The 26,143-nt window shown below is 41.6% G+C and overlaps 1 protein-coding gene across 1 annotated transcript; it reads right to left on the bottom strand.

The window, feature by feature from the left end:
• Nucleotides 1-103: 103 nt before the first annotated feature.
• On the bottom strand, nucleotides 104-15,119 carry LOC135552094 (LIX1-like protein). Its single transcript, XM_064983492.1, has 6 exons — nucleotides 14,624-15,119; nucleotides 13,309-13,472; nucleotides 8,603-8,743; nucleotides 8,313-8,408; nucleotides 7,303-7,380; nucleotides 104-3,715 (listed from the first exon to the last, which is right to left on the bottom strand). Exons 1-6 carry the CDS (start codon nucleotides 14,985-14,987, stop codon nucleotides 3,461-3,463), a joined length of 1,098 nt encoding a protein of 365 aa, XP_064839564.1. The 5' UTR covers nucleotides 14,988-15,119; the 3' UTR covers nucleotides 104-3,460.
• Between the last annotated feature and the right edge of the window lie 11,024 nt (nucleotides 15,120-26,143).

The raw sequence follows: 26,143 nt of genomic DNA on the forward strand, positions 1-26,143 counted from the left end.
TGCGAAAGTATTCGGCCCCCTTGAACTTTGCGACCTTTTGCCACATTTCAGGCTTCAAACATAAAGATATAAAACTGTATTTTTTTGTGAAGAATCAACAACAAGTGGGACACAATCATGAAGTGGAACGACATTTATTGGATATTTCAAACTTTTTTAACAAATCAAAAACTGAAAAATTGGGCGTGCAAGATTATTCAGCCCCCTTAAATTAACACTTTGTAGTGCCACCTTTTGCTGCGATTACAGCTGTAAGTCGCTTGGGGTATGTCTCTATCAGTTTTGCACATCGAGAGACTGAAATTTTTTCCCATTCCTCCTTGCAAAACAGCTCGAGCTCAGTGAGGTTGGATGGAGAGCATTTGTGAACAGCAGTTTTCAGTTCTTTCCACAGATTCTCGATTGGATTCAGGTCTGGACTTTGACTTGGCCATTCTAACACCTGGATATGTTTATTTTTGAACCATTCCATTGTAGATTTTGCTTTATGTTTTGGATCATTGTCTTGTTGGAAGACAAATCTCCGTCCCAGTCTCAGGTTTTTTGCAGACTCCATCAGGTTTTCTTCCAGAATGGTCCTGTATTTGGCTCCATCATCTTCCCTGTCCCTGCTGAAGAAAAGCAGGCCCAAACCATGATGCTGCCACCACCATGTTTGACAGTGGGTATGGTGTGTTCAGGGTGATGAGCTGTGTTGCTTTTACGCCAAACATAACGTTTTGCATTGTTGCCAAAAAGTTCAATTTTGGTTTCATCTGACCACAGCACCTTCTTCCACATGTTTGGCGTGTCTCCAGGTGGCTTGTGGCAAACTTTAAACAACACTTTTTATGGATGTCTTTAAGAAATGGCTTTCTTCTTGCCACTCTTCCATAAAGGCCAGATTTGTGCAATATACGACTGATTGTTGTCCTATGGACAGAGTCTCCCACCTCAGCTGTAGATCTCTGCAGTTCATCCAGAGTGATCATGGGCCTCTTGGCTGCATCTCTGATCAGTCTTCTCCTTGTATGAGCTGAAAGTTTAGAGGGACGGCCAGGTCTTGGTAGATTTGCAGTGGTCTGATACTCCTTCCATTTCAATATTATCGCTTGCACAGTGCTCCTTGGGATGTTTAAAGCTTGGGAAATCTTTTTGTACTTTTTGCTGCACTGAAAGTAAAGGGGCTGAATAATTTTGCACGCCCAATTTTTCAGTTTTTGATTTGTTAAAAAAGTTTGAAATATCCAATAAATGTCGTTCCACTTCATGATTGTGTACCACTTGTTGTTGATTCTTCACAAAACAATACAGTTTTATATCTTTATGTTTGAAGCCTGAAATGTGGCAAAAGGTCGCAAAGTTCAAGGGGGCCGAATACTTTCACAAGGCACTGTAAGTCATTTTTCCAACAATTCCTTACAGACAGACGATGTCACATATAATTCACTGTATCACAATTCCAGTTGGTCAGATGTTTACATACACTAAGTTGACTGTGCCTTTAAACAGCTTGGAAAATTCCAAAAAATGATTTCAAGAGATTAGAAGCTTCTGATAGGCTAATTGACATTTGAGTCTATTGGAGGTATACCTGTGGATGTACTTCAAGGCCTACCTTCAAACACAGTGCTTCCTTGCTTGACATCATTGGAAAATCAAAAGAAATCAGCCAAGACCCCAGAAAAAAAATTGGAGACCTCCACAAGTCTGCAGCATCCTTGGGAGCAATTTCGAAATGCCTGACAGTACCACGTTCATCTGTACAAACAATAGAACGCAAGTATAAACACCATGGGACCACTCAGCCGTCAATCCAGTCAGGAAGGAGATGCGTTCTGTCTCCTAGAAATTAACGTACTTTGGTGAGGAAAGTGCAAATCAATCCCAGAATAGCAGCAAAGGACCTTGTGAAGATGCTGGAGGAAACGGACACAAAAGTATCTATATCCACAGTAAAACGAGTCCTATATCGACATAACCTGAAAGGCCGCTCAGCAAGGAAGAAGCCACTTCTCCAAAACTGCCATTAAAAAAGCCAGACTACGGTTTGCAACTGCACATGGGGACAAAGATCGTACTTTTTGGAGAAATGTCCTCTGATGTCTGATGAAACAAAAATAGAACTGTTTGGCCATAATGACCATCATTATGTTTGGAGGAAAAAGAGGGATGTTTGCAAGCCGAAGAACACCATCCCAACCGTGAAGCACGGGGGTGGCAGCATCATGTTGTGGGGGTGCTTTGCAGCAGAAGGAATTGGTGTGACAAAATGGCTTAAGGACAACAAAGTCAAGGTATTGGAGTGGCCATCACAAAGCCCTGACCTCAATCCTATAGAACATTTGTGGACAGAACTGAAAAATTGTGTGCGAGCAAGGATGCCTACAAACCTGACTCAGTTACACCAACTCTGTCAGGAGGAATGGGCCAACATTCACCCATATTATTGTGGGTAGCTTGTGGAAGGCTACCCGAAATGTTTGACCCAAGTTAAACAATTGAAGGCAATGCTACCAAATACCAATTGAGTGTATGTAAACGTCTGACCAACTGGGAACGTGAAGAAAGAAATAAAAGCTGAAATAAATCATTTTCTCTACTATTATTCTGACATTTCACATTCTTAAAATAAATTGGTGATCCTAACTGACCTAAGACAGGGAATTTTTACTTGGATTAAATGTGAGGAATTGTGAAAAACTGAGTTTAAATGTATTTGGCTAAGGTGTATGTAAACTTCCGACTTCAACTGTATGTGCGTAAATTATGTAATATTCAAATAACTTTCAAAATCCTTCATGCAGAAAATCTAGTGAGATAGATTTAAGTGACAGACATTGGTCTAGTTTGGTGTGTAAGATCTTTCTGTGACAATATCCTTGAGATGATGTCATGTACAATCATTAGCAAAGGCAGGTCCTGGGATTTAATTCCACCCATGTGGTAGAGTTGTCTACAAGTATAGAAAGGGAATGAGAAGAATCGTAACAGTTCATTATTCCATGTGAATTTCACAAACTCAACAATTTGGCAGCACAAAATGACCTCAATTACTTAAACTTTTATGTAACAATTCTTCAGTCGTGGTCCTGAAGACCCATAGCATGTGCAAGACTTTGTTCTAAACCAGCGCTAACATATCTGATTCAACTAATCAACTTATTGTCAAGACTTTCATTAGCTGAATCAGGTGTGTTAGCACTGGCTGGAAAAACACTAACTGTTTATAATTCAAAGCTCCTAAATGGCTGCCACTGTTCCATCTAAGGCCAGATTCAAAACCAACTTCCTTCCATCTGTCCTTGACTCCAAACGGGCAGATCTGTCAGACTGAATAGGTAAAAGCCATATAGTGGAAGCTATGCAGAGTTACTAGAACTTTTTCCACACCTATGGAGACTTTTGAGAATCACGAGGGGAAAATCAATGTGGGAAGATTGAAGTGAATCTAGTTATGGGGTTGTAATCCAGCGTATACCTAGCAGGTTGAAGGCAGGGTGGTATTGTTGGCTGCACCCAGTTGGCCAACAGCCAGCATAAGGATGTCCTTCTTTTCCTTGTGGAAGCGCAGCTCCTGACCGGCCAGCCTGGCCTCCTCAAGTTCTTGATCTGTTGCCGCCACCTCCTGGGCGATGGTGCTAGCCAAACCTTGCTCCCGGTTCACCCAATCAGCAGCCATTTGGGTACGCATGTCATCATCCAGCGCCCGATGGGAGTAGTGAGCCAGCACTTCCTGTTAGAGGAAAGCAAAATCAAACAAATGGTTGGCCAAAATGGACCTTATTCACACCACGGCCTAGATCATTAGAAATTCAGGCTAGCTGGGTAGGAAGTGGAAGTGCTCCATTAAATCATTATATTTTTCAACAGTACTGGTTTCCTAGCAGTGCAGGTTTGATTTAGTTCCAGATGATGTTAAATAATCCAGAAATGCCTGGACATGAAATGACCTGGAACCACAAATTTTGTGCACAATAAGCAAGCTGCATGGCCAGCAATAACATCAATTCACATGAGGAATGTGAGACATCTGGAAGCGCTAATTACTCCAGTGGCTCAGCTCCTCTCCTTAACCACTGAGATGAAAGGCATAAGACCAGACCAAAGAGAATACCTAATCAGTCAAGGGACACACAAGGCGAGAGCACTCTGTAACCCTAGAAAAACACAATACAACTGAGTTGTATCTATCCAAATCATGGAGTTGCTGGCTGCTCTTCCTCCTCTTAGACTTCAGATCGAAATGGAGTAGATTGGCAAAAGCCAGGGTTGAGGCACAAATGTGATTATTTAGGTGAATTAATACTAGAGGTCGACCGATTATGATTTTTCAACGCCAATACCGATACCGATTATGGGAGGACCAAAAAAGCCGATACAGATTAATCGGACAATTTTTATTTTTTATTTGTAATAATGACAATTACAACAATACTGAATGAACACATATTTGAACTTAATATAATACATCAAAATCAATTTAACCTCATAAATAATGAAACATGTTCAATTTGGTTTAAATAATGCAAAAACAAAGTGTTGGAGAAGAAAGTAAAAGTGCAATATGTGCCATGTAAGAAAGCTAACGTTTAAGTTCCTTGCTCAGAACATAACATATGAAAGCTGGTGGTTCCTTTTAACATGAGTATTCAATATTCCCAGGTAAGAGGTTTTAGATTGTAGTTATTATAGGAATTATAGGACTATTTCCCTCTATAACATTTGTATGTCATTAACCTTTGACTATTAGATGTTCTCATAGGCACTTTTGTATTGCCAGTGTAGCAGTATAGCTTCCATTCCTCGTTCCTCCCTGGGCTCGAACCAGGAACAATGACAACTGCCACCCTCGAAGCAACGTTACCCATGTAGAGCAAGGCGAACAACTACTCCAAGACTCAGAGCGAGTGATGTTTGAAATGCTATTAGCGTGCACCCCACTAACTAGCTAGCCATTTCACATCGGTTACACCAGCCTCATCTCGGGAGTTGATAGGCTTGAAGTCATAAACAGCGCAATGCTTGACGCACAACAAAGAGCTGCTGGCAAAACGCACGAAAGTGCTGTTTGAATGAATGCTTACGAAACTGGAGGACACGCTAGATAAACTAGTAATATCATCAACCATGTGTAGTTAACTAGTTAACTAGGGTCCAGTGTGCCTTGTGGGCCATGACCAGATTCTTGAAGCACTTTATAATGCCCGAGGTGAGCGGTACGTGGCGTTTCTCATTTGGGCACGTCACCTTGGGCACTGGGACGGTGGTGGTCTCCTTGGGTACTGGGACGGTGGTGGTGGACTACAGCCTGGGACAGAGTCAGGTTAAAGATGTCTGAAAAGATGCCCAGCAACTGGTCAGCACACACTCAGGATGCGGCCAGGGAAGCTATCTGGTCCGGCAAATTTGTGAGTATTCACTCAAGAGTTTTCCTCACATCAGCCTTGGAGAGCGAAAGCTGCTCCGAACGACCATGTGCGAGAGTTTTCCTGGATGGCTCAGTATTGCCTGCCTCAAAGTGAGCATAGCATGTGTTAAGCTTGTCTGGGATGGAGGCTTCGATGGGCACTACAGCTGGATTTCCCTTTGTAGTCTGTGATATTCTGTAGTCCTTGCCACATGCGACATGAATCTCAGTTGTCAAACATAAATTCAAGTTTGCATCTCTACTGTCTTATCGTCCCTAATGGATTTGCGGAGCTCGAATCTGCTTGCCTTGTACACGTTGCGCATCACCAAGTCATTGTGGTTCATTCTGCGGACATTGAATGCTGCAGTACGGGCTGTTAGCACTTAACGGATATCTCTGTTCATCCAGGGTTTTTGGTTGTGGTATGTCCGGATTGTTATTGTGGGTACATCCTCATCAACACATTTGTTAATGAAGCCTGTGACTGATGATGTACAGTCAGTGGCGAGTTTACTAGGTAGACCACCCCGTTCACCAAAATTGTTAGCTTCTACAGACAGTGAGTCATGTGGCTGTGGCTTGCTATATGAAGCAGGCAGACAGTATCTCTGAAACGTCCGGCCTCCTGGGCTTTTCACGCACGACAGTGTCTAGGTTTTACTGAGAATTTTGCGACAAACAAAAACATCCAGTCAGCGGCAGTCCTGTGGGTGAAAACAGCTCGTTGATCAGAGGTCGAAGGAGGATGGCAAGAATAGTGCAAGGTAACAGGTAGGCCACACACAGGAAAATAACGGCACATTAGAACAGCGGTGTGCAGAACGGCATCTCAGAACGCACAACTCGTTGGTCCTTGTCACAGATGGTCTCTTGCAGCAGACAACCACACCATGTTCCACTCCTATCAGCTAAAAACAAAAAGAAGTAGCTCCAGTGAGCACACGATCACCAACACTGAGGAGTGGAAAAACATAGCTTGGTCCGATGAATCTCAGTTCCTGTTGCGTAAATGCGAATGGCAGAGTCAGGATTTGGCGTAAGCAGTCTATGGACCCATCCTGGCTGGTGTCAACAGTACAGGCTGGTGGCGGTGGTGTAACGGTGTGGAGAATGTTTTCCTGGCACATGTTAGGTCTCTTAATACTAATTGAGCAACGTTTCCATGCTCTGAAGAATTCAGGCTGTTTTGGAGTCAAAGGGGGGTCTGAGATGCGTTTCGAGATGACCACCTTTGTACTGCGCCGTTATTTGCCTGTTCGATTCTTGCCATTCTCTTAGAACTCTCATCAATGATATGTTTTCGCCCACAGGACTGCCGCTGACCGGACATTTTTTGGTTAACCCTAGACACTGTCATGTGTGAAAAGTCCAAGAGGCAGGACGTTTCTGAGATAGTGGAACTTTCGCGCCTGGCACCGATAATTATACTACGCTCAAAGCCTGTCTGCCTGCTTTATATAGCAAGCCACGGCCACGTGACTCACTGTCTGTAGAAGCGAACCATTTTTGTGAACGGGGTGGTGTACCTAATAAACGGGCCACAGTGTATATTTCCACACTATGAGGAAAACTGTAAAATTGTGATAATGAGGATAATGCACTTTAAGTGTAAGAGCTGTTTGAAAAGACTGCATGACATTTCAGCCTGTTTTGGTGGGAGGGAATTGTGGCCTTCCATGGTAACATCACCATGCGGTAAATTAGTTAAGCCAAATAAGAATGTTCCAAACCTAATTTTCAGTTTTCCCCTCCTCACTCAGACCACAGCTATGTTTGCTTTAAATTAAAATGGTTGTAAAGAAACAATCACAGTAAGGTACTTAATTGTTACCCAGAAATGATTTGATATTGAGATAAAAACAACTGCATTGGACCTTTAAATCAGTACTCTTATCCAAATGAGTTCTTACTTGACGGGAGCATTGTCTCTCTCTCATGGCCTTCAGGCTTCCATTCCAGTGCAGCAGCTGAAAGACTGTCATCAATTCCTGAAAGGAAAACACAGTTCAGCATCGACAAGAAACATTTTTGTGTGCCTGTGCTGATGGAGAGCACAATTTCAAGTTTGATTGTCATCGCAAGAAAGCAAGTTTTTAATGTCAAATTCACAAGATCTGTTGATGTTTTTAGGGTGAAGCTAACAGGGAGAAAGGTCTATAGCCAACATTCATTTGTTTGCATGTATAGAACCCTAAATCATGAGCTGTGGTTTAGCAAAGACCAATCCATGCATTAGATCAGTGGATATGGATGACAAACAATGAAAGAGTAGAGGCCAGCAATACAGTTCAGATTTGTTTGGCGGACCCACAAGCTCTCATACGCAATTCCTAGAACCACAGAGAATACATGGTTTCTGCTACTATTCTCTTCTTCACGCATGATGGTCCCATCATCCCTCACATTCATGTAGTGGGTCTAATACTATAGTCCTTGAAATCTACAGTTGATTCCTGATATGTGCAATTTGGAGTACAAACTCTTTAAGTGAGCTGCAGTTCAAGTCCCAGTTCAATGGCTGTACATTGTTCTATTTTCTTCTGAAACTGGCATGCTCTGCTTTAGTTCATGTGGTCATGAGTCTTATACCATTGCATTTATCAAGTTCTACTGTATAGTTTTTTTCATTCAACCTGGGAAACCAGATTAATAGGTCATGAAGCAGAGGTGATTAAGCCAAACAACTTTGATAAACACTCAGAAATAACTTGTAGTTTTCTTTATGAACTGGAAAAACAGAGCTAAATGAGAACATAGTTATCGGTCTGCTTTGTGTAATTACCCATAGTTAGTGGCAGCAACATTCCTAAACTAGCCTCATATACAGTCCAACCTATTCATTTTCTTAAGTATCATTGCAGTAACATCCACTGTATCATTACAAGTAATCCAACTTTGCGTTCCTTCATCCTCTATTTACCTGAAACTCCAGCATTGACTTTCCTTTGTTGGACTCCAGCATGAAGCGAAACGCCCCGATACCTGTGCTGGGGTTGTCTGCCTCTTCTCGGTTTCCCTGTAAAAGACCCGTAGAGTCCAATCATCCAGTCTTATTCTCCTTAAGAGCCCAATCAGATTAAAATCTTACCCTCATAAGGACGTGACCTTTTAATTCATAAGAGTGACAGTAAAGACTATTAAATACCAGTGCTCACTGCTATTGTTAATGTCAGTCATTTTATCTGAAAAAACACATTCAATGACACTCACATTAAAGGAGGCCAGCGCCTCACATACACTCTTCTCAATGAAGTCATCTGTGATGCGGCGGGAAGGATGCTCGTTGAAAACCGAGTTCATCAGAGCGATTTTGGCAGCACTACGTCTTGCCTCGGCCTTGGTTGGACAAAACTGCCGAAAGTAAAGCATATTTAGTACTTTTCTGAATGGTCCCCAAAAAATATATGTAGCCTATGGCACAAAGCATTATGACCCTGTGAGACATGGATACATGCAATATCATATCTGGAAGATGGTTAGGTCAAATTATTGTATGGATCTTCTGGAAGTCATTTAAAAAGTGCATTTTAATAGTGACATTTTTTGTTGTTGAAAGATTATGCATTTGAAAATGTTAATCTTTTCTTATTTATATTTCATAATTACATTGAAGTAATATCGATGCTTCCACTTCACTGCTATTATCTCAAAGAAAGAAAGAGAGTTAGGAAGGATAGGGGCAAGAGAGGCTCTGTGCAAAAGGGATGAGTGGGAGAATGTGGGGTGGGGTTTCACAGCTCCTTCTAAGCTCAATGTTTGGCTCTAATAACAACCAGATGAGCCACCCACCAGATGAGTTTCCCATCCCAGTATGCATTGCAGCCAGGCAATTCGAAGAGAGGAAGAAATGGCAAAACATGTCATTCTCCCATGGAACATTCTGTTAGGCACAATGCTCAAGTTGTCTAATATTTACTGTATGATTTAGAATTTAAAATCACATTTGAAAAAAATAAGAATGTACATTAAAGGAGTCTTTACTATTTCAATAATACTGTGGATTATTTAGCAAAGATAGGAATATGGCTTGTACTGTATGTAATTATGTATACAAGTTCATAGATAGATAATGAACTTGTCAACAGCCACATGTGGTTTCCTACATCATGAATTCAGTTAAACTTGAATTTCCTTATATTTCCTTAAGTTTTTTTTATGCTAAGCCTGAAGACAAGTAGGGTCCTACACCAGGGATCATCAACTAGACTCAGCCGTGGGCCGGTTTCTTCTTGAGCGGATGGTTGGGGTGCCGAAACATAATTACAAATAATTTGTAGACTGCAAATTGACCGCAAGAAGCCTAAACAGATAATGTTTGACTAAAACAACCATTTCAAACCTTGTGACCGTATGCAAATGTAAACATCTCTCTATTACGTGTGGGAATACCTGGGAACAGATTTCTTAAATTAAAATAAATTGGAGTTGATTTCCTGGTGTTTTTAAAGTCTTTTATGTCAACCGATGAAAATCAGTTGGAGAAAGCTGTCCTACACCTTGCTAACATGTTTTTGATGGACCCAACTGCCTAGAGTTATTGATGTGGCAGTGTGTTTTACCTCAGCAAAGGTTCAGACCCAGGGATTATTATTTGAGATTTGCCAATGGTTGGCTATTGAATTTAATCTTGGTTTGTAATCCTGATGGGAGGCAGCAAACTGCTTTCATCTGGGATTCACACTATACATACTATACCATTCACCAAGAGCAGTCTGAAGCTGGAGACTTATCACTCTCCATTTCTTTACTCTTCAGGTAACAGTTCTCTTTTTTTCTGTATACTGCAATTCAGCCATTAGCTGTGAGTGTGTTCAAGCCCCCCAACCAATAATAATAACTAGATATATACAGTAACAGTCAAAAGTTTGGACGCACCTACTCATTCAAGGGTTTTTCTTTATTTTTACTATTTTCTACATTGTAGAATAATAGTGAAAACATCATCACTATGAAATCATGTTGTAATCAACAGACTGTTGGAAAAGCTTCCAGGTGAAGCTGGTTGAGAGAATGTCAAGCGTGTACAAAGCTGTCATCAAGGCAAAGGGTTGTTACTTTGAAGAATCTCAAATATAAAATATATTGATTTGTTTAACACTTTTTTTGTTACTACTTGATTCCATACGTGATATTTCATAATGTTGATGTCTTCACTATTATTCTACAATGTAGAAAATAGTAAAAATAAAGAAACTTTTGAATGAGTAGGTGTGTCCAAACTTTTGACTGGTACTGTATATACACACATATACACACACTTCAACTGTTCTGCTCAAGTTATAAACTACAGTGGGGAGAACAAGTATTTGATTTTGCAGGTTTTCCTACTTACAAAGCATGTAGAGGGCAGTAATTTTTATCATAGCTACACTTCAACTGTGAGAGGTGGAATCTAAAACAAAAATCCAGAAAATCACATTGTATGATTTTTAAGTAATTAATTTGCATGTTATGACGTAAGTATTTGATCACCTACCAACCAGTAAGAATTCCAGCTCTCACAGACCTGTTCATTTTTCTTTAAGAATCCCTCCTGTTCTCCACTCATTACCTGTATTAACTGCACCCGTTTGAACTCGTTACCTGTATAAAAGACACCTGTCCACACAATCAAACAGAATCCAACCTCTCCACAATGGCCAAGACCAGAGAGCTGTGTAAGGACATCAGGGATAAATTGTAGACCTGCACAAGGCTGGGATGGGCTACAGGACAATAGGCAAGCAGCTTGGTGAGAAGGCAACAACTTTTGTGGCAATTATTAGAAAATGGAAGAAGTTCAAGATGACGGTCAATCACCCTCGGTCTGGGGCTCCATGCAAGATCTCACCTCGTTGGGCATCAATGATCATGAGGAAGGTAAGGGATCAGCCCAGAACTACACGGCAGGACCTGGTCAATGACCTGAAGAGAGCTGGGACCACAATCTCAAAGAAAACACACTACGCCGTCATGGATGAAAATCCTGCAGCACACGCAAGGTCCCCCTGCTCAAGCCAGCACATGTCTAGGCCTGTCTGAAGTTTGCTAATGACCATCTGGATGATCCAGAGGAGGAATGGGAGAAGGTCATGTGGTCTGATGAGACAAAAATAGAGCTTTTTGGTCTAAACTCCACTCGCCGTGTTTGAAGGATGAGTACAACCCCAAGAATACCATCCCAACCGTGAAGAATGGAGGTAGAAACATCATTCTTTGGGGATGCTTTTCTGCAAAGGGGACATGACGACTGCACCGTATTGAGGGGAGGATAGATGGGGCCATGTATCGCGAGATCTTGGCCAACAATTTCCCTCAGTAAGAGCATTGAAGATGGGTAGTGGCTGGGTCTTCCAGCATGACAACGACCTGAAACACACAGCCAGGGCAACTAAGGAGTGGCTCCGTAAGAAGCATCTCAAGGTCTTGGAGTGATTTTGCTTACTGATTACTGTATTGATCATTACGATCAACTAATCTAGGATCTTGATGGTATAGTAAATTGCCCTTATCATCACCAACACACAGACCTATCACAGATTATTGTTCAGTATAAAGATTCAAAACACAAAATACGTACATTATACACAAAGAATAATGTTGATCTCGACATTTGGCATTAAATTGAATGAACTGAATGAAGCTGTCTGAATTGTATTAAAAAAAGCAAATTAGTTCAATTTATGCTAAGCAAGTTGCTACACCAACTGATCTATTTTGTAAACAAAGCTTGAGTTTTGAAATATGGTCTGAGAAGAACAAGCCATTCTCCAGACCTGAACCCAATAGAAAATCTTTGGAGGGAGCTGAAAGTCCGTATTGTCCAGCGACAGCCCCGAAACCTGAAGGATCTGGAGAAGGTCTGTATGGAGGAGTGGGCCAAAATCCCTGCTGCAGTGTGTGAAAACCTGGTCAAGAACTACAGGAAACATATGATCTCTAATTGCAAACAAAGGTTTCTGTACCAAATATTAAGTTCTGCTTTTCTGATGTATCAAATACTTTTGTCATGCAATACAATGCAAATGAATTACTTAAAATCATACAATGTGATTTTCTGGATTTTTGTTTTAGATTCTGTCTCTCACAGTTGAAATTAGACCTCTACATGCTTTGTAAGTAGGAAAACCTGCTAAATCGGCATTGTATCAAATACTTGTTCTCCCCACTGTATGTAAAACATGCAACGATGCCTTTTAACTTGATTAGTTACTTAGGCCAGATTTATCAAGAGTGTGAGCCGTAAGTCCCGGCAACATCCGGGTCATGTTCATAAGGTACCAAATGGACTGAAACTCGGAGGGACTACATGGACTTCTCTAATAAGAAATGCATATTTTCGTGATTCAGAGGAATCACATACAAAAAATGTATGCACTCACTGTACAGTAAGTCCCTTTGGACAAAAGTGTCTGCTGCTGTAAGTGTCATATGCTTCCAGCAGAATATGGGTGCACAGTTAGAAGTTTGCAAACAAAGACACTACATAAACATTGTTTTCAATTGCGCAACGTTTTGCTACAGTGTGCCCCAATAAACATGACCCAGGCCGAATTTCTCTCTTGCTCTCACTTGACATGACAGTCCAGAAGAGGCTCCCAGTGATTGACATTTGATCTGAAAATCCGGGGCAATGTACTAAAGGAAATGAGGTCAGATTGGCAGAATTGATTTGGGTGGGAGCTTTAGTGCATGAGTAGAGTTGTATGGCCGGATAAATCACTAATGTCATGGCCATATAAGGAAGTTAGGCTAATTCATGCAGCTACACCAACGCAATGTCAAACCATTATATTGTACTGTTGTGGTAAAAACCATTTTCAAGCACTTTCTCTAACTCAGTGATACTATACAGGGGGCCTTCCACCTGAGGCGCAAACCAACGTTTTAGTGCCAACAACTATATTGAGAACATCTACGGCCACAGGTTAGCTCACCTGGAAACTCCCAAAGCAGCTTCCCCCTGGAAGACTGACGTAACAAACATAGGGTGGGTTGTTTGATGGGACCATCTCGTACACCACCAGCGCCCCATTCCTGAGGTCTGCCCCTCTTGACTGCTTCATCTGCCAGAACTCTTGCAAGGCTTCCACCACGTTCACTGGAGGAGACATAAAATGACACAGCTTAACGTTCACTGGAGACATACAATTATAGTTTAACGTTCCTCTGCATGGTGTCTTAAAGGCTGACTCAGCGATATGACAGATGCAGAACGTAAACGGCATAGTGGGCTAATTTCCGCAACAGCTAAGACGGTTGAAGTGCGAGGCTCAACTTCTCCACTGTTTTGGTCCTGTGGCTACCACGCTGTGACGGCGTGAAGTGAACCCATGCACATGCGTATACCGTGTGTGACTGTGAGAGCGAAGTCTTGCATCTCACTCATGTCAATATCTCAAGTTCTAATTGCTGAGTTTACCTTTAAATATGGTCTGGTGTTCTCATTTGGCATGCAGGTTTGGATTTAAAGAAAGGATAAAAGTGGCACAGTGGGTTATTACATACGAGTGAGCGGCTCTCTTTTATTTTTATTTTCAAGTTTCTACTCCGCTAGCCAGCACCTCGTCTTTATAGGTGTGCGTTTCTTTTTCTTCTAGATACGAGTGAGCATTAACACTACTTTTGTACATATATGGATATAGCCAAAAACATCCTGTTTATTTTATAAGTAAACAACAAGGAACAACCCACTGACAGACACTGAACTGAATGAAGCTGTCCGAATTGTGTTGACTTTCAACACAGTTATAATAGTCCACATAAACTAAAAATGAAGAGTATGTAACATCATACTACTTCTGTAAATGAACATTTAACAGGTCTATCTACTCACATTTAATTGATTGGGTTTTTGAATGATAGTATGACATGTTGGCTAAGCCAAGTTTAAAGCATTGTGGGTGACTTGAAGTGTCAAATGTCGGATGGAGTGCCCAAATGCTATGTAAATTGAGCACACAACTGTATCCTGTAGTCAACTGTATCCTGTAGTCATTAGGCTAGACATGACAAAAATATAGGCTATAATAAACTCGGTATGTTCATGTAGCCTACTGTTATAAACTGAATGGTCAGTTTTGGTGACACAATCTGCATGTTGCACATGCACTACTAGGCTATTTTAATCCCATTTCTTATCCTAATCACAATTACAGTGGGTTACATTTTAACCACGACTAGTTGCATTTGAATCACGACTAGTGAAAGTCGGAAGACATACATTCTGCGACTAATTTTTTTCCAGGTTACCTCTGCCATAGCCCTGCGTATGCTTCGCAAAACTCCGAACAACAGCCTCCACCGCCTCCTTCAAAACCGCCGGGTTCCCTGGATTACATAGACCGAATCCAGCCATCCCTGTTCCGAGCCCCGCACTCCCAATAGTGCCGTGAAGACTGTGCAGTTGAAGCGGCGGTGGCGGCCCAGAGGAAGCACATAAAGAGGCCGGGGGAGGCAGTAGAGGTGCGGTTGGCATTGTAACCCCAGGCCGGAGAGAAGACCGTAGGGTCCCAGTCAATCCACCTCCAAATCCTATCCCTGGTTGAAGTCGCTGAGGGCGGATAGATTCCATTGTTGAAGCGTAAACGTCAACAGTATGGGGTAATAGAGACATTTCGTGATGAAAATACTGGTTTCCCCGCTGATATTGTAATAGAAAATGAAAACAACGCAACAAAAAAAGACAGTGATAAATAAAATCACTGTTTTCCTCACGGAGAATAATGTATCCTGCCAATCCGTTTAGTCTTTGTGAGGATTAGGTTTAGGCTGCTTGGCTGTCAATCTTGGAGTAGGGGCGGAGACATCAGAGACGTGAAAATGGGGTGCTGTGAATGGGCCATTTACTGTAACCAAAACTGTAAAGGAATTCTGTGGCTAATGTGATTTAAATTGCTATACATTGGAAAAATAATAATAATAAATTAAGTATCTTGCGTACTTAATTTTGTTTCGGTATGTTGCATTGAAAGTGGCTAATATTGCGTAGATAAGATCACAATTGCTACAGAAAAAAGGGAAACATGGTTGATAATGTTAACAGGGAAAACTCTAGAACAGTGGTCCCCAACCTTTTCCGAGTCAAGATCACTTTCTGAGTCAAAATTCAAGCCGAGATCTACCTCTCAGATTATCTTTTTTACATAATTCCAAAACCTCTTAAGTATTCACCCCTTTTTTTCAATTTTTGCCTAAAATGACATACCCAAATCTAACTGCCAGTAGCTCAGGACCTGAAGCAAGGATATGCATATTCTTGGTACCATTTGAAAGGAAATACTTTGAAGTTTGTGGAATTGTGAAAGGAATGTAGGATAATATAGCACAATAGATATGGTAAAAGATAATACAAAGAAAAAAATCAAGCATTCTTTTGTATTAGTTTTTGTACCATCATCTTCCGTCCCAGGTGCAATTTAGATTTTGGCCACTAGATGGCAGCAGTGTATGCGCAAAGTTTTAGACTCATCCAATGAATCGTTGCATTTCTGTTCAAAACTTTCTATCAAGACTGCCCAAATTCAATTTTTTCAGTTCTATTTGTAGGCTATCATGCTATAATTTAAAGCCGGAGTGAACAAGCATTTCCTTCGAAGCAGTTCAAATATTAGTGCTTGGAGAACATAATGATTTAATAAGGCCTGGTCTATAGCCCAGGTTGAAACGGCCCTGCCAGAACCCATAATCTTTCCTCTGTTTTAATTATTTAATTATCTGTCACGAGATACTACCCACATTACAATGACTCTTACCTGCCCCATATGCTGTCCCACAGCCAATCGAGAACAGAAGTGAGTAGAAGTGAGTTAGAAGTGAGAGAGGTGAACAAGTTTTTCAAGTTCTCTGTCAGCAACCTGGTCTCAGGGCAATTTGTATTATTCTGTACGTAAATATGTGACCTGGGTATGGTAGTAGGTGCCAGGCACACCGGATTGAGTGTGTCAAGTTGTTCATGCTTAACAGTTTCCCATATGTATCAAGAATGGTCCAATGTGACACAACTGTGGAAAGCATTGGAGTCAACATGGGCCAGCATCCCTGTGGAAAGTGTTTAACACCTTGTAGAGTCCATTCCCCAACAAATTGAGGCTGTTCTGATGGCAAAAGGGGTACAATCAGTGCACGTTATGTTAGGTTACATTATGAATGGAATAGCTGTCATACAGTATAATACGAATTGGATGATGTACCTCAAATCGAAAAAAAAGTTTATTGGTCGCATACACAAATCAAAATCAAATCAAATGTATTTATAAAGACCTTTTTACATCAGCAGATTTTAAAAAGTGCTTATACAGAAACCCAGCCTAAAACCCCAAACAGCAAGCAATGCAGATGTAGCAGCACAATAGAAAGGCAGGAACCTAGGAAGAAACCTAGAGAGGAACCAGGCTCTATTTTGACTCTATTTAGGAGATGTTATTGCCGGCAAAATGCTTTTTTTCCCTAGCTCCAATAGTTCAGTAATATCTAACAATTCACAAAAATACACACAAATCCATAGTAAAATAATGGAATTCAGAAATATATAAATATTAGGACAAGCAATGTCAGAGTCCGGAGTATAAATATACAGTACCAGTCAAAAGTCTGGACACACCTACTAATTTTCCACATTGTAGAGTAATAGTGAAGACATCAAAACTATAAAATAACGCACATGGAATCTTGTATCAACCAAAAAAATGTTAAACAAAAAAAACAAATATAATTTATATTTGAGATTCTTCAAAGTAGCCACCCTTTGCCTTGATGACAGCTTTGTACACTCTTGGCATTCTCTCAACCAGCTTCATGAAAAATGCTTTTCCAACAGTCTTGAAGGAGTTCTCACATATGCTGAGCACTTGTTGGATGCTTCAGGTGCATTTTGGCAAACTCCAAGTGGGCTGTCATGTGCCTTTTACTGAGGAGTGGCTTCCGTCTGGCCACGACCATAAATGCCAGAATGGTGGAGTGCTGCAGAGATAGTTGTCCTTCTGTAAGGTTCTCCCATCTCCACAGAGGAGCTCTGGAGCTCTGTCAGAGTGACCATCGGGTTCTTGGTCACCTCCCTGACAAGGCCCTTCTCCCCCGATTGCTCAGTTTGGCCGGGGGCAGCCAGCTCCAACAAGAGACTTGGTGGTTCCAAACGTCTTCCATTTAAGAATGATGGAGACCACTGTGCTCTTGGGGATCTTCAATGCTGGTACCATTGCTCAGATCTGTGCCTCAACACAATTCTGTCTACGGACAATTCCTTCGACCTCATGGCTTGGTTTTTGCTTTGACATGCACTGTCTGTTATGTACTTGAGTGAAGACCCAAAAGCGGTTTTAACAGAAACAGAGTTCTTTTAATGAAAAAACAGGAATGGCATAGATCCTCTTCCGACGTTGTCAATGGCACAATAGAATACCCGCAGAGAGGGTGACAAATGAAACATAAAGTCCCTCTGATGAATAGCTGGGTAGCGGCGACAGGCTGCAGGTCGCTCTGGGTCGGTGCGGGTCACAGAGGAACGGTGGTAGCTGATCACACGTAGCATATGATGAACTGGACACGGTGCAAACAAAAGATAGTTAGTAGAGTGCAGGATGCACCTGCCAGGTAGACTCCGACAGGATAGGACTAGGTGGAAGCAAACGAGACGATAGCTTGCTTCTGGCATGAGAAACACAAACGAGAATCTGACACCGAAAGTAGCAGGAACAGAGAGAGAAATAGAGACCTAATCAGAGGGAAAAAAGGGAACAGGTGGGGAAAGGGTGAATGAGCTAGTTAGGGGAGATGAGGAACAGCTGGAGAAGGAGAGAAAGAGAAGGTAACCTAATAAGACCAGCAGAGAGAGACAGAGTGAAGAGAAAGGACAGGAACAGACATAATAAGACATGACACTGTCATCTGTAGGACCTTATATGGACAGATGTGTGCCTTCCAAATCATGTCCAATCAATTGACTTTACCACGGGTGGACTCCAATCAAGTTGTAGAAACATCTCAAGGATACTCAATGGAAACAGGATGCACCTGAGCTCAATTTCGAGTCTCAGAGCAAAGGGTCTGAATACTTATGTAAAAAGGTATTTCTGTTTTTTTTTATGGGGTATCGTGTGTAGTTTGCTGAGGATTTTTATTTTTTAAATTAATTTTAGAATAAGTTAATCAATTTTTAGAATAAAACCCTTTTTGCTTCTTAATTATTGGGTATTGTGTGTAGATGTCGAGCCTTCCGTCGTCACCGGCTATCACGGCTGTTGAAAGAACTGGACCAAGGTGCAGCGTGGTAAGCATACATTTTCTCTTTTATTTAAAATGACGCCAACAAAACAATAAACAATACAAAACAAACCGTGAAGCTTCAGGCTATGTGCCATCAAACAAAGTTAACTTCCCACAAACACTGGTGGGAAAAAGGGTACCTAAGTATGGTTCCCAATCAGAGACAATGTTAGACAGCTGTCCCCGAGAACCATTCCTGGCCAAAACATAGAAATAGAAAATTATAAAAACACAAAACATAGAATGCCCACCCCAACTCATTCCCTGACCAAACCAAAATAGAGACATAAAAGGTCAGGGCGTGACACCGGCTTTCTCGCTGCCACCGATCCATGTTTCTGTTTTCCATTTGTTATGTCTTGAGTGTTCACACCTGGTTCCCATTAAGTTATTATTATTTCCCTATTTTACCCTCTGGTTCCCATTATGTTTTGTGCGTGATTATTGCTGGTTTGTGTTAGTCGTGTGTGTCAGGGTTGTTATCCCTGCGTTGATTAAAGTACGCTATTTTACTTAGTTCTGTGTCCTGCGCTTGACTCTGTCCTCACCTCTGCACAACTGACATATGACAGAATCACGCACCATAATATGGAGTCAGCAGGTGCACCCAGTCCTCCGGTACCAGTTGAGGAACGTGTCAACTGCCATGGATCGCATGCTGCTAAACATGGAGCGAAAAAGTGGGTTTGTCCACAACCCCATCAACTTCACTCCAACCCACACCGCTGCCCTGTTTACACATGTCTTCCTGCACTACGGGGTGCCTGATGATATAGGGTTCACAGTTCACATCAAGGGTCTGGAGCGCGTTCATGGAACGTCTGGGGGTCTCGGTCAGCCTGACCTCAGGGGTTCACCCCGAAAGCAATGGGCAGGTGGAGAGAGTTAACCAGGATGTGGGCAGGTTTCTCCGGTCTTACTGCCAGGACCGGCTGGGGGAGTGATCAACTTTCATCCCCTGGGCAGAGATGGCCCAAAACTCCCTCCGCCACTCAGTGTGTACTAGGTTATCAGCCGGTTCTGGCACCGTGGCATCAGAGCCAGATCGAGGCACCTGCGGTGGATGAATGGTTTCGGTGCTCTGAGGAAACCTGGGACGCTGCCCATGTACGCCTGCAACGGGCCAATAGGCGACAGAAGGCGAGCGCCGACCGCCAGCGCAGTGAGGCTCCGGTATATGCACCGGGAGACCGGGTCTGGCTCTCGACCACAAACCTGCCTGCCCTGCCGGAAGCTGGGTCCGTGGTTTGTGGGGCCATTTAACGTCCTAAGGAGACTGAACGAGGTATGTTATAGGTTACAGCTCCCCCCTGATTATCGTATTGACCCCTCTTTCCATGTGTCTCTCCTCAGGCCGGTGGTGGCTGGTCCGCTCCAGCAGTGTGAGGTGCGGGAGGTTCCTCCGCCCCCTCTGGACTTCGAGGGGGCCCCGCGTATACTGTGCGAGCCATCATGGACTCAAGGCATCGGGCGAGGGGCCTTCAGTACCTCGTGGAGTGGGAGAGGTACGGTCCGGAGGAGAGATGCTGGGTGCCGGTGGAGGACATCCTGGACCCTTCCTTGCTGCAGGAATTTCATCGTCTCCACCCAGATTGCCCTGTGTCTTGTCCTCCGGGTCATCCCCGAGGCCGGTGTCGGCGAGCTGCTGGTTTGTGCGTGATTATTCCTGGTTTGTGACATACCCCAAGCGACTTACAGCTGTAATTCGCAGCAAAAGGTGGCGCTACAAAGTATTAACTTAAGGGGGCTGAATAATTTTGCACGCCCAATTTTTCAGTTTTTGATTTGTTAAAAAAGTTTGAAATATCCAATAAATGTCATTCCACTTCATGATTGTGTCCCACTTGTTGTTGATTCTTCACAAAAAAATACAGTTTTATATGTTTATTTTTGAAGCCTGAAATGTGGCAAAAGGTCGCAAAGTTCAAGGGGGCCGAATACTTTCGCAAGGCACTGTATCTGACATCGTACGTGTCTTCTTTTTGTTATGCCCATAACCATGTGTGTGAGGTGTATACTTCTTTTTCAAAGTACATTTGTTTAAGACCGGCAAGAAACACTCCTGATTCGGCCCACTCCAGTATATGGTTTTACGTTTAGTATAAGGGTTAGGGGAAGGGTTAGGTAAAATGCTACAGTTGTCCCCAATGCGATACGAACACGCAACTTTTAAATTATTAAACATTCCCGTATTACGCCCACCAATATTCCCTGACCAACCTCTCAAAAAACCTCTCTACTTTCGTTTATGTCTAAAGGAACTACACCAGTAGTTGGTATATGTCTTGGATGTGCTCAGAAATACGTATGTTTCATATGGCTCTCAGGCCAGGCTTTTGTCAGGCAGCCCTGCAATGCATCAGTAGAGGGCACTGTGCAGCTACAGACTGTTCCCCCCGAATGTTCATCCCATGCTGCTGCCAGCAGAAGCTAACCAAAGCCCCACTCAACTGCCCCGGTCCACATCCTCTCAGTCAGGGACTTTTCTAAGTAATTTGAACGTGTGCTTGTGATGTGGTTCAAATGCTTGTTATGTCACACCAAACTGGTGTCACTTTACATAAGCCTGCAATGTACACTCAATAAGGACTCATGACACATCATGACACATCATTTCAAACAACACAGTTGACTTCATAAAAAAAACAAGACCTCTGTACCATGTCAGATATATAGAGTTGAAATGTTTCGCTATAACAACAAAGGAGAATTATGGGGAATATGACATTCACTATAGTGTGCCTTGAGATACGTGACATTTATAATGACATTTATAATGTCTTACGGCAGTGTTTCAAATGTTTATGACTTCCTATGATGGATGTTATAATGTAGTGGTTATGTAGCGGTTATAGTGTAGAGGTTATAATGGTTGTATGCTTGAATGCATACACAAGGGGGGCTACTGTAAAGTTTTCCCAAATATAATTTTCAAAATCTTTCCCAGAATGCATTATACTCATCATTGCTGCCTATATCAATTGGCCCTACTCTCCTCACCTGATGTATTACCTAGTGGTGGCTTATGTTCTGATGAGATTAACATAACGGTTATAAAGTATGATAAGGCACTGGGGTTGTCACGTCCTGACCTTAGTTCCTTTTTTATGTCTCTGTTTTAGTAATTTTTTTTCAAGTATGATGGTGGCTGCATCATGGTATGGGTATGCTTGACATTGACAAATAATGGGGAGTTTTTCAGGATAAAAAGAAACTGGATAGGGCTAAGCAAAGGCAGAATCCTAGAGCAAAACCTGTTTCCGTCTGCTTTACACCAGACACTGGGAGAGGAATTCACCTTTCAGCAGGACAATAACCTACAACACAAAGCCAAAGCTGCACTGGAGTTGCTTACCAAGAAGACAGTGAATGTTCTTGAATTTTTGACAGTTTTGACTTAAATCTGCTTGAAAAATTATGGCAAGAGCTGACAATTGGTGTCGAGCCATGATCCCCAACAACGGTGTTTCTAACATATTTCTGGTATCAGGGAGCTGAATACTTATGCAACGACTATATTTTATTTATTTATCTGTTTTGTATTAATCTTTGGAAAATGTTACAATTTTTCTACCACTTTGACATTAGAGTATTTTTTGTAGATTATTGACAGAAAAATTACAATTAAATCCATGTTAATCCCACTTTGTAACACAATCAAATTTTCAGAAATCCAAGTGGTCTGAATACTTTTGCAAGGCACTGTATATCTATAACCTAGTAGATTAGGAAAAAGGCTGACCTTTGACCAAACACTTTGGCATAGCAAGAATCCTGTTCAGATCAAATGAGGTAATGAGGTTACATGATGTGACTCTCTTCTGGTGATGATACACTTGGCTAGTCCAAAGAGAGGCAATATGGGACTGGTACACTCAGCGGTCCAGTTCTGTGAGCTTGTGGCCTACCACTTCGCGGCTGAGCAGTAGAAGGGCAGAAATTTGATGAACTGAATTGTTTTAGAAAGGTGGCATCCTATAACGGTGCCACGTTGAGAGTCACTAAGCTCTTTAGTAAGGCCATTCTACTGCCAATGTTTGTCTATGGAGAATGGATTGCTGTGTGCTCAATTTTAGCAACAGGTGTAGCTGAAATATCCCAAACCACTCATTTGAAGGGACGTACACATACTTTTGTATATATAGTGTATATTCTTCCAAAATCTATATCATATATTTAAAAGAAGAACAAAAATCAATCCCAGACTGTATGTTTAACATATTTTGAAGCTGGACATTTTTGTTAACATCAATGTTATTTACAAACAACTGAGCAAAGCAACCTTACATTTTGGGTTATGACGGGGAAAGACGGTTGTAAGAATCTCAAGTTATTTTCTTCAATAATCGGTGGGAATTATATCATTACTTGCAGTATCAAGAAAAATCTCTGATTGTGCCTTTAATTTTCCTGAAGATTCTGTACAATTTCAGAAGCAGATCATAGCATGCCTATTTAAAACACATGTGGAATACATGAGATATCTAGCATATCAGCCCATATCAGCTCCATGTTGGTGATATAAAGGTAATTGCCAAAATAATGGAAACACTTGAGTAATTGATGGATACAAAGTTTATTTAAAGCACGTGCTTCCACACAAGTGTGGTTTCTGAGTTAATTAAACAATTATGTATAAAAGTGCTGGGCAGGCCATTATTTTGGCTATTATTTTGCATACCATTTCTTGTCTATCTCCAATATAATAACAATGCCCCCATCCACAGGGCACGAGTGGTCTCAGTCAATAGGTCTCAACCAAATTGAACATTTATGGGAGATTCTGGAGCGGCGCCTGTGGCAGCGTTTTCCAACACAAATGATTGAATTTCTCATGGAAGAATGGTCGCATCCCTCCAAAAGAGTTCCAGATACTTGTTGAATCTATTCCAAGGTGCATTGAAGCTGTTCTGGCTCATGGTGGCCCAATGCCCTATTAACATGCTTTATGTTGGTGTTTCCTTTATTTTGGCAGTTACCTGTATCTATAACCTAATAGATTAGGAAGAAGGCTGACCTTTGACCAAACGCGTTGTCATAGCAAGAATCCTGCTCAGATCAAATGAGGTTACATGACTCTTTTCTGGTGATGATACACTTAGGTAGTCCAAAGAGAGCTTTCATAGCATTGTCAGGATGGGGTCCAAACAGTAAAATAAAACGTTTTAGATTCATTCTACATTGCCCTTTCAAATACCTTTTTAGCTCCGTAGACAATTTCCATTTTGTTACTAGCTGCCACAGCAACCAAAATCTATCTCTTAAGTATTTGACATGATATCACAACAGATCCCAAGAACGCAAGCTTTTAATACATTGTCACTACTTTCTCTGCATTTCCCCCTGTTTCTGTTTGTCATCCTGGACTTGCATCTTCACCAAATAACCAGTGGCGATTTTAGCATGTAAATCTTGGTGGGGCAGACACATTTTTTTTTAGATGCATGCAAGCAAAGCCCCTACACAACACAACACTAACCAATACATGAATTACACTAAAACGGTGACAAACAGTGCCCACAAACTGTTAGGGCCTACATACAGCTGTCCCAACAGCAGAGCTTTCTTTTCAGCACCATGGAGTGAATCCTTACCACTGCTACACCTGGCGATCAGCAGAGCTTTGTCTGGCAGTGAAACAGTTCATTCAGCCTCATTTACTGACTTTCAAAAAACCATAGCTGATATGGCTGACTTGCTTAAACAAATGTGGTTTCTACTGACAATTGACATGTACAAACTATGGCATAAGGGGAGGATGAGCGGATAAGAGTCAATCTGTAATTTGTAATCTGTAATTTATGACCGAGCAAGGAAGGACGTAGTCAATTTGTTCAGCACTTTTGAAATGTACAGTGACAGAATTCAGAACATGGGCCGTTCTTATAGTATTCTCCCTGTACACCAAGTTAGAACCGTCGGATAAATAAAGGGGGTGAATATGCAGACAATGAAAGCTCTTACAATATTCAATGATTATATTTCTCTACAAAAACAGGCTAAGTAGGCTAAGTAGGCTAAGTTAGTAGGCAAATTTTATCATCAAACATTGCCATCAAAGTCTGGCATTCTCTGGATTTAAGGTGCATTCAAGACAACTGCAAACTCAGAAAAAAACAAGGTTGAATCATGACGTCAGTGAACTTCAGGTTGGAGCTCAAGAAAGAGGCCAGAGTTCCTGACTTGGAATTCCGAGTTGGATGACCGTTCACTACGTATTTTCCCAATTGGAACTAGTTTTTTTTCAGAGTTCCCAGTTGTCTTGAACTCACTGAAGTCTGAGATTTCCCAGTACCAAGTTTCCAGTTGTTTTGAACGCCGCAGAAGTCATGTTGGATTGTCAGCATGGCCAATGTATACAACCTTTACTGGCCCGTGGTGTTGTATGTTTATTATTTATAAGCTTGGTAAAGAGACCCTTAAACCCAGACTTGGACCACACACCCTGAAAAATCAGGCTAATGATTGCTTTGCAATACTTGCAGTTAGCCACTGATTCTTTCCAAACCACTCATTGTTGAATTTGCAATTTCCAAGTTGTTGTGTAATATTTATGTCCAATGGCCAATGAGTACCGATACATTTTATCTATAATTTCTCTTCATATGACAAGGATTGTAAAGGATTTGCCAGTAGATTGTCGACTTGACTCATGATTATGACTGCTTGTCTAGCTAGCTAAGATTTTGAAAGTATGATGTTGACATGATCAGTCCATTCAAAGCTGCGGTAGATATAACGTGATTTGACGTCATTTTATCTGTGCCAATGACCTTGAGCCTTCTTGGATGGGCACTTCTAATGTAACTGTATGGCAGCACCCAAGGGGCTTGAATTTTCGAGCTCTCCCCGTAGATTTTTTAGTGACGTAGTGTCCCCATGACTGACATAACATTGAACCAATCATGGGGAAACTTGAGAACTTGACCAACCCCTACGCTCCGTATTTTCCTTTGGCTGCCCCACCACCACAGAAAGCACTGAGCTATGCTGAAACGCCTGCATTTTGGAGTTGCCTTACTTAATGTTTGTATGTGGCTTTATTAACTCAAAGATTATTTATTTTTTGACATTGTTTTCAAACTGATATGTGACACTTATTAATGCAAAATAACATGCAAAACAGGCAACCAAAAATAAAAATAAAAATATATATACTGTACAAATGTAATAATTTTTTTCACTAATTCATATATTTCTGGACCATTCATTATGTTTGTGGGACTCAAAACAGGTGGGGCTCTGCCCAGCATGCCCTGAATGATGGGTCACCACTGCAAATAACAGATGACATTGAGTGCCCTTTGCATTCAAAGCCGTAGTAGTGAACACTTAGGCCTAGCTTCTGTATATTTTTCTGAAAGGAAAGTACAAGAGCTCAAGGGCATTGTATGAATCAACACAGTCTGTGATTAACCCAAGGTAAATCATTACTCCTTCTCTAAGACACCAGAAATAAACGGCCCCAAGTTACATGCAAACGTCACATAGAAATGTTTGTGGAGAAAT

This window comes from Oncorhynchus masou, chromosome 13, assembly GCF_036934945.1.
Source record: "Oncorhynchus masou masou isolate Uvic2021 chromosome 13, UVic_Omas_1.1, whole genome shotgun sequence".
Taxonomy (NCBI): domain Eukaryota; kingdom Metazoa; phylum Chordata; class Actinopteri; order Salmoniformes; family Salmonidae; genus Oncorhynchus; species Oncorhynchus masou.

Excerpts from the sequence above, each read along its gene's own strand:
- LOC135552094 (XM_064983492.1), bottom strand. The coding sequence starts at position 14,987 with ATGTCTCTATTACCCCATACTGTTGACGTTTACGCTTCAACAATGGAA. Across the intron at positions 8,409-8,602 it reads AGGCGCTGGCCTCCTTTAAT|GGAAACCGAGAAGAGGCAGA; the intron begins GTGAGTGTCATT and ends GGTCTTTTACAG. Across the intron at positions 3,716-7,302 it reads AGAGACAATGCTCCCGTCAA|GAAGTGCTGGCTCACTACTC; the intron begins GTAAGAACTCAT and ends TTCCTCTAACAG.